Source organism: Nanorana parkeri, unplaced genomic scaffold (assembly GCF_000935625.1).
Source record: "Nanorana parkeri isolate BGI_ZX_2015 unplaced genomic scaffold, ASM93562v1 scaffold282, whole genome shotgun sequence".
In the NCBI taxonomy this organism is placed as follows: Eukaryota; Metazoa; Chordata; class Amphibia; order Anura; family Dicroglossidae; genus Nanorana; species Nanorana parkeri.
The window spans coordinates 1,189,622-1,199,296 of NW_017306550.1; the positions used below are offsets into that span (position 1 = coordinate 1,189,622).

The window sequence follows — 9,675 nt, forward strand, 5'->3', positions numbered from 1 at the left end:
TTTATAGGGTATATCAGATGTCTGTGATTTCAGTTTCTTTAGGGAGTTATAGGTCACAAAATACAAGGAGTGAAATACAAATTTACAATTAGTGTGGAACAATTTTAGAATGTGGTATGTTTGTCTCCTAACTTTAATAGCTTCCTCGGCACTATCTTCGCTTATAATTTTTTTATTAAAATGTATTTTTTGAAAAAACGTTTTTACTTTTAAAAATGTAAAAAAAAAAAAAAAACATTTTTAGTATTCCGAGAAGATACAAAGTATCTCTGAAAAGGAAACAGTATCAATTTTGTAATACACTGAACCGGCTTGCAGCTCCACAACACTGAACGGCAAGCCAGCTCCGTGGCTGTAACATCACTGTACTCATTGCGTTTAGCTATTGCAGTGATCACAGTGCTGGGACCCCCTAAATTGCTGTTGAGGGTCTGTCTGGGACACGGAGGGACCCAGCAACAGCATTACCTTAATGAGCGCTGGTACCTAAACAGACCAGCGCTCAGTGTACCGCATGATGGGATTATTCCACCACTGGTCTTTAACGAACTGAAAAACCGTGATGGAATAATCCCGCCATTGGTCGGGAAGGGATTAATAGAATCCAGGCCCTTACATTTTTAAGCCCCAATGACCTGGTATCCCTTTTGGGAAAGGAAACCTGAACTGATAGAAATGTGAAGACATCCATTGCTTAGAGTCACTGACATAGAGCAAGTATTCAGCAAGTGAAATCAGAACTTCTGATCTGCAAACCTGTTCTGGGCCAGTGATCCAAAAACTATTGAAGCCCGAGGCAGCCAGGCATCTAGCATTTTAGGGGTGCTTAGCAATACAGCCAATGTTTTCTACAGTACAGGTTTCCTTGCTTTTTATCCACAGTGCAAGCACATTCTCCATTTCAGCTTCCTAAAAAAAACAAGTCAAGGTGAGGGAGAAACAAGCGAACAGACACCTGTGTAAATAAACAAGCACTTCATATCCTAGTTCAGCAAGATCGGATGTGTGTATAAAAGTGTGCATATGTTTTATTGCTTTATATTAGGTTGTCTGGCTAGTTTATGTGCCGTGCCTTTGTAAAAACCACTAACACAATACCTGTGTATACCAGAATTTCAAGAGGCAGTCAGCACAAAATTAGACAAAAGAGAACATTGTCTTTGGCTGACCTACTAAAAAAAAAAAAAAACCCTCCAAAAGGTTTAGCCTCAGCTATGACTGTCCTCAAACTATTGCCACTTGTCGTTTGTGAAAACCCTGGTGTAACCACAAAAAAGACTTTTATACATTCCAATAGACCAGAATTAAAAAGGCAATAAAACATTTTAATTTTGATATTGCAAGAAAAAACAGGTTCAAAGCAGAACTATATCCCCACCTCTAATGAAATGGTTCTTGAGAAGAAAAAACAAAACACACATTGAAAATCAATATGGGAAAATATGGAGCCCAGAAACTGTACCTATTTTTATTTGGTACCTCGACATAAAAAAAAAAAAAAAAAGGGACCAGTGATCCATTCATCGCAACTGTACCTATTTTTATTTGGTACCTCGACATAAAAAAAAAAAAAAAAAAGTGACCAGTGATCCATTCATCGCAACTCAAGTCTCCCACACAGTAGAAGTGATCTACAAGATACTACATTTTATGAGCCCACATAAAAAGGGTTCCTTTGTGCTACATTAAGCACTGATCACACTAGGAATTTTGCTTCGCTAGTTTCTGACCCCACCGATGCATAGTGCCATCTTACATTTCAAGTTTTTAGAACGAAAAAAAGATAGTACCGATTGTGTATCAATCCCATGATCAAACACGTAAGATTTAAAACCGAACAGAAAAAGAAAATATATAACTGTTGCTCAGACCATAAAACTCAGTACTCGATAATCTTGCAATAAGCAGCCTGCTCTCCAGATACCATTAGGTGAGAATCAACACCATGGGAAAACTAAAAAAATAGGAAGCCATCAAGCAGTATTTTATGGATGGAGACCAGACTAACTTCTGGGTCTTTTGGCAGAATAAGAACAAGGCTTTCTGTTATTTTCCCCAGTGGATGCTAGATTACAGGTGGTCCAGAACAGCAGAAACAAAGGGCGGTCTGAGATTTATACCCACAGTCTGCTACAATTCTTAGATCTAGCACTGAAAAACTTAGTCATGTGAAAAAGTAAGTACAACCTATGGAAACTGTGACTTTTTCCAACAGGAAAACATTGGATCTTCATCCAAACAGTACCTACCGATAAAGGTGATATTCATAACCCAATGAGACATAAAAAAGTACACCCCTACATTTACCACCATTTAAAAAGGAGAATTATGGGGTGAGTGAAAAACGCTCATCCCCAAAATTTAAGCCGACCTATGACAAAGGAGCTGTCACAGGTCAGCTCTATTGATTAGGAAGGTCAGCAAACACACACCACCAAATCACTGACTTCCTGATTCTCCCCCTGCAGAGAGCAGTGACTGTCAGTTACAGCTGCTGCAGGAACACTCCTGTCCAAATCAGTCTCGGCTGCGGCACTTTCGGCATACAGTTGGCAATAGCCCGCTATATACGGAGTTTTGGGTCACCGGAAGACACAGTATATGTCCTCCCATGACCCTGAGAACTATAGGCAACAAAGGTTGGTCCATAATTCTCCTTTAAAATCCATGGTATTAGAATTCAGTGTTCTAGATTAGGTGCCAAAGAGTAGAACCTCCTTAGGGAGTATGCAGGTGGAACTAGTCTTAGACCTCGGATATCTTGGGTCTGGTGTTCTCTTTGCTATTGACATGTGTTGTGTCATCCTGCCAAGATTAACAGAGCTCTAAGGCCCTCACATAGAAGGTTGCCAAGGGATTTAAAAACATTGTCAGTATAAATCAATCATTCCTCTGTATGGAAAACAATCTACAAGTGACATAGATTTCAAACAACTGCTAATTTGTCCAGAACTGCCTGGCCCAGCAAATTAAGCCCAAAAGCTGACTGATGCTAAAAAAAAGTCTCCAAGAACCCCAAATTTGATTGTGGGATCTACAGGGAACTCTTGCAACAGTTGGTGTCCACATACAATCATTTACAAATCAGAAAGAAGTTCCACTGACTGAACCTGCAGGGAAGGTGTTACAGAAAAAAAAAAAAGAAAGTCTGCTGTCCAAAAACAACATTACGGCAAGACTATAGTTTGTCATTCAAGATATAGGCAAAGAACAGGCCTTCTGGAACAATGTGCTAAAGACCGATACGTCAAATCAGGGGCGTAACTAGAAAGCACAGGGCCCCATAGCAAAATTTTGTATGGGGCCCCGTGATTGCTAGTTATGCCACTTGCAGAGCCCCAGCGGAGAGTGACCCTGCAGAGCCCACCATAGACTCTCTATAGTGGGCTCTGCAGGGTCTGAGATCTCTTACCTGTCAGCGCCTCTGTGGTCGCCGGGCCCCGACTCCTCTGCTATTGACGGGCCCGCCTTCTCCATTCCAAATACCGCCCTCATCTGCGGCAGCGGCTGGCTGTCACTGACAGCTCCGCAGCGGCTATGAGGGGAAATGCGCCGTGGCTGAGCTGTGTCTGTGGCAGCCGGCACCCCCACATGCCATAGCGACCCAGGCGGCCCCTCTGTGCCCGGGCCCCATAGCGACCGCTTGGGTCGCTATGGCGATTGTTACGCCACTGCGTCAAATATAGAGCTGATGAGCCACAGCAACAGCCCACATGTTAGGCACAAACAGAGGACAGTATTCCAAATGAAGAAACTCATAACTGAACTAGGATAGAGCTACAAACATCTTGCAACTGAAGGCATTTTGCAAATTTTTTTGCAGTAGTTAAAAATGTTGGTGTCAAAGACTGGTGAGCAGTTATACAACAAGTCTGCTAAAAGGGGCATTACCAGCTTTTAATGGCAAGGGTATACTTACTTTTTCCACAGTACACCATTACATCTATTCATATTTGGTTAAATACATTGTTGAAAAGGCAACCTTTTTCTTCTGTTTCTTTTTTCAATAAATCACCTTCATCTGCAGGCACTGTCCAAATGAAGATTTAATGTTTGCTTGCTCAAACACGCTGAAAAAGGCAACCATTTCTATAGGGTGTACTTACTTTTTCACATGACTATGTGCTGGATTAATTACCCAGTCACGTCCAAGAAATGTTTCAAAATACTGGCTATAAATAGGCTAATTCTAAGAGCATTTCGTTAGCACCACATAGGAGAAGCACTTATCTGAACTTTGGAGTATTCCTTCACAGCACTGCTCAGTAAGCATTAGATGACTTCACACACTAACATTTCAACTACCATAAAACTCTTTTAAAAAAAAAAAAGAAAAAGAAAAAAGCATTTGACCATGAGATCTTAACCTTGTATTTTGCTTTAAGCCAGACATGGTCTCTGAACACCCCAACACACAAAAGGCAAAATAAAAAGGCAATTGACGAAAGTAAAAAAACAAACATATCAAGGCAGCAAATGCAATAGTACCTTCCAAACACACCCTGGGCCAGGAAATTCCTGGTCATATGTGCTATACCGGCAGTTTGGACGATCACTAGCTAAACTAATCTTTGAAAGTGCTGCAGCAATAGACAAAAAACTGCAGGCTCTCGTGCAATCAGTACAAACCATTTCCATGTTTTCCAGCAGCATGTGTTAAATGGCGTTTGGAACTTTATCAAACAAATCCTTTACACTAGAACAGCCAGTGGCCGACATGTGAAAAAGAGTGCTCAAAATAGTTTGCCAGAATTAGTCAAAAAAGGGAAAATAAGGTTTTGTAAACTTTAGCTTGTGGACTCTCTTAAGAGGGTGAAACAATACAACGCTTAAAATGGGCCAATTCAGGACTGTAAATTGTGTGCATCATGAAATCCAGATACCAAAACAGTCTTACCAGAGCCGATGTTCTCCATTTCAAGTACTAGAAGAAACCTAGCTGACTATCCTAGCTGCTGTGATGAAGGTATCACAAACCGACAGATGAGAATGAAGAGACTGAAGTAAACTCCTGACCCCACACAAAAAAACATACACATACATCAGACAGGATACAGCTTAATAATGTTGTCTGGTGGTCTAGAAAACTGAAACCCGGTGACTGTTTACACCAAGGAACGTAGAGTATGCAGAAACCGTACCCTGAAAAAAGCTCCACGCTCATCTTGTAGGTTGCAACACGTGTAGCCATAGTTCAAAAAGCTCCTTCACCTCACTGAGACTAGTTCATATAAGTCTTTCTCAGGTCTCTTAAGGTTGTTACCATATTAGATGCTTAAAACCCACTCAGGACCACATACCTGAATGTTTGGCAGAATTGTCTGGTATTCAAATAGCTTTAGCTGCTCCGTAACCATTTAACACAAAGTCATAAAAGTAATGTGGTACAATAATCTGCTGCCTGTTTAGGGTCACCTATCCCCACAAATTTTTGAGAAGGAGATTTTTTCCGCTTCATCACTGTAGTTTATGAAAAGTTACTGGGAAAAAAAAAAAAGCAAACTAGAAAAAGAAAAAATTGGCACCCGGCCTCCTATAGCCGGCATAGGCAGAAGAGTGTGGGGATAAACACTCCAAAGGCCACCAGGATTGGAAACATGAGGCTGCTGTTGTCCGAGGCATATGGGTTAGGAGTGCGAGGGCCAGACTGTACACGGTTCTTGTTGTTCTGCTTCTTTGTACTTGGGCCTTCCTCCTCTTCATCTTCTTCCTCCTCTTCCTTCTTCTCCAGGCCTGGATGAGGCTGTAGTTTTGGCACCTCTGTGTATGGAAAAGCAAGCAGGATTTAGAATGCAAACTTGCTGTGCCAACAGCTTCTGGCTAACGGTGGAGCGAAGAAAAGCCTCAGAGCAAAAGCAAACTGCATGAGTGTGCCCAGTCACTACATCCTTCCATATAAACCTCCATAAAAGCATTTGCACCTTCAATAGTTAACACATTTCCATACTATGAAAGTGCAAATTCCACTTGAAGCAGGTCAGTAAGGTTACCCAACAACAACAACAACAACAACAACAACAACGTACAGCGCTCTCGGGTAGAATTTGGAAGTGGTGTAGTATGCAGCCCTAGAGACCAGGAGGCACCTGTAATTGATACATCTAAAAAGACATAGAAGGGCGCAATAACCCGAGTGTATGTTTGTGCTCGCAAAGAAAAAATTTCACTTACATTAATGTCCAAGGACTGAAGGAAAGGCGGCCTCTGATGAGGATCGAGGGGTCCAAGGAGAGAGCCTTCACTGGCTGGGTGCCACTCATGTGAGCTCGACAGAGGAAAGCCCTCGAAACGAGTTGCTCCCGTCATTTTTTGACCCCCACCAGCACCTTTGTCGCCGCTGACTGTGGTTTGGCTAACGTCCATTACTGCCACTGGTCTGCGACCCACTTGCCGCCCTACTTCTCACACTGATAAGCATAGAACTCTAGCTTGTACCAAGCGGTGCGTCCCACAGCCGCATTTACGTCCGCTGAAGCCGACTGCACGCCGCCGAGTCCCACTCAATCAATCCCCCGCAGACACAGCAGGGACACGGACGGACCTCCGTCTTCCCTTCTCACCTCGGGTTCCAGCCACTCGCTCGCTTGGACGGGCTTCCCCCTGTTGGGCACCCACCCAGTGAGGGCTCTCTCCTTGGACCCCTCGATCCTCAGAGGCCGCCTTTCCTCCAGTCCTCGGACATTAATGTAAGTGACATTTTTTCCTTTGCGAGCTCAAATATACACTCGGGTTAGTGCGTCCTTCTGTGTCTTTTCAGTAAGGTTACCTGCAGGTCACTGCATATGTCAAGGAATTCCGACTGATCTCAGAGACCCCTCATACTGATGCCTTCAACAGAAGCCCAAAGCCCGTTGACACCGGCCCTTAGGGTGTTAATGCAGTTTCAGTTACTTGCTATCCAAAAAGGGTTATCATAATATCCCTGAAACAATTTAAAGGAGTAAAAAAACTGTTAAATATATTTTCCCACAGAATAAAATGTATGACAAAATGTGCTCATAAAAATGTAGTGTTGCCTACGACATTCCAACACAAATGAGTTTCTTTTTTATAGTGCTTTTTTTCACACATAAGCCCCAAAGTCACATTTTTCAGTTTAAATAAATTAAGCTTTTTTTTTTGTAAGTTTAAGTTAAATAGAGCAACAACAACAAAACAATTAAAATCCTATATCTGACCATCCCATGCTACATGTTCCTGGGGAATTCCTCCCCTAGGTGAGCAGGGTTTTGTTGCTGGACCTCAACCAGATGGGGATCGTAGAGTTCCTCATCACAAACTACATTCACATGGTCACAAAAAGGTAATGAAAAACCCCAATAAGTATGAAAGTGCCTTTACCATCTGTGTTTAACTACATTTTTGCACACATGATAAAACAGAATTTTTGGTTAGAAAACAGCTTCAGACCCCCAAACAGCTATACATTTTCGGATAGCAGAGGCCCTGTAGAATATAAAAAGGCTAGTAGCAATTTTTTATGTCACACGATATTTGTGCAAATGTTTACCACACCAATATTTTTAGGAAAAAAACACACTAAAATTAGTTTTATTGCACAGTAACATAATACCCATTTTGTTGGTAAAATATAAAAGATGGGGGTTACATCGAGTAAATAGATACCAAACATAGCAAGAGTAAAAATTGTGTGAAATGTCAAAAATTCATGGTACTCAAAACTAGGGATGCACCGAAGTACAGTACTCGGTACAAGTACAGATACTTTTCCAGCTCCAAGACTAGACTATCTCCTGGGATTTGTACATCTGTCCTAATGTAGGATTTTGTGTGTGTATATATATGTATATATATATATATATATAATATAATGCACCGATACCAGTTTTGCGAGTACGAGTACTGATACATTTGTTTATTTTCATGTGAGTTTTTCTAAAAAAATACAGACCAATGATTTCAGGACAGTGGTGGAGTGTCAGAGCCAGGTCCCAGATGCAACCGCTGCAACCCTGGTAGTTCTCATGAAAATGCCAAGTATCTGCACTGGTACTCGAAAAGTATCGGTGCATCCCTACTCAAAACTGTCCATAGGCCTTTAATGCTCATCAGTTTAAAAAGTTAACAGCAAATTATAGACCTAGAATTATTGCTCTCACTCCAATATTCCAAGCGATACTTAACATGTGTGACGTATTCGTCGTTTATGTACACGTGCATGCCCCACGTGGGCGTTTTCATTGACATGCAGACGGTGGGGGCGGTTTTCACTCTTTTAAAATTTTTATTTACCGACTATCACCTTTATTTTTTTTTCACTTCACTTTATTGCTATCACAAAGGGGATAACAAGCCCCTACATGGCAGCATTTGGAGGTGACAGGTTTTCTTTATGGTCTTAAAGACCCCAAAACTCTCCTATGGCTTCCAATACAGGGGACCGAGCATAGCATTATGCTTCCTGCATTCAGGGGCGTGGTGGTGGATTGAAGTCAATGGCACCGCAGCCACGCCCCCCCGCAGTGCATTTGCCCGTACCCAAACGTGTGGCACATTAGTGACTGCGTTTCCGGTCCAGTGTGATCTGCAAAAATAGTGCATGGAGCATTTTTGCAGATCACACTGTACCGGAATGCAGGTACTAACTAATGTGCCATGCGGGCGTGGCTGCGGTGCCATTGACTTCAATGCACTCCCGCAGGGAGCCGGCCGGTTCTTGTTCCAGAGGCCAAACGGAACGCACTCTTTGTGGCGTGAACTGGCCCAGAATTTCCTGTGTAACCGGTATTACAGCGGACTTCTGACATCTTTGACTCGCAGCGCTTTCTGAGTCACTGCTCACAGAGCAGATAGGCGAATGGATGTTCTAGTCAGCTCCCGCTTTCCATCCTGTAATTAATTGCCGTGGTCCTGGGTCCAGGAGAGGAGCGGGGGATCCCAAAAACCACAGCAGGGGTGTTTGGCAGCATTATTGCAGGTTGCTACAAGTGATCTAGGCAGCTATACAGCCACCCAGATAACCTTACAGAAAATAAGAATCGCCTGCTAATAAAAACTGTATTTTTTACTGAAAAATTGGGTTTTATAAACTGTTGTGCTATTATCATGCGACCAAAAAAAAACCCCACAACATTTTTAGGGTCTCTGCTTTCAGAAAATATACAATTTTGGGGTAGTTAAGCAATTTTCAGGCCTAAAATGTGCATTTTAACATGTGCAAAAAAAAAGTCTGACGGAAAAAGGCTTAAAGCCATTGTGGATAATTGGACCAAAGGGCTGTTGGGGGAATCAGGAATATTTGAAATATTTAAAAATAGAAATGTATTGAGTATTTGACAAACAGATCAAAGGACAACAATGCTACAGCCTGTTTTTTCAGCTACAAGCTCCTGAGGCTGTCACTTTTTCCTTGCTATACTACTGCATATTTGTACTGGCTCACAAACATACTAAGTACAGAAGGTTAACCCCTTCATGACTGAGGCCCTTTTTTCCATTTTTGCACCCATGTTATATTCCACATTTTAGGCCTGAAAATTACGTAAAACCCCCCAACATTATATATTTTCTGAATGCCAAGACCCTATAGAATAAAATGGTGGTAGTTGAACATTTTTATGTTGCGCAATATTAGCGCAACTCCTTATTAAACCCCAAAATTTAGTGACAAATTTAATTAAATGCCCCAAAACACAACAAATTACCCATTTTTTT

At 41.9% G+C, this 9,675-nt stretch overlaps 1 protein-coding gene across 1 annotated transcript in view; it reads right to left on the reverse strand.

Moving 5' to 3' along the window:
- Nucleotides 1-4,848: 4,848 nt before the first annotated feature.
- Nucleotides 4,849-9,675, reverse strand: part of MLEC (malectin) — a 10,957-nt gene continuing 6,130 nt past the window's right edge. The window contains exons 4-6 of the mRNA XM_018557377.1: nt 6,892-6,922; nt 6,542-6,703; nt 4,849-5,760 (exon numbers count right to left, since the gene is read on the reverse strand). Of these exons, the coding sequence (XP_018412879.1) occupies nt 5,534-5,760; nt 6,542-6,703; nt 6,892-6,922 (420 nt within the window). The 3' untranslated portion in view covers nt 4,849-5,533. The remainder of the gene's footprint in view (nt 5,761-6,541; nt 6,704-6,891; nt 6,923-9,675) is intronic.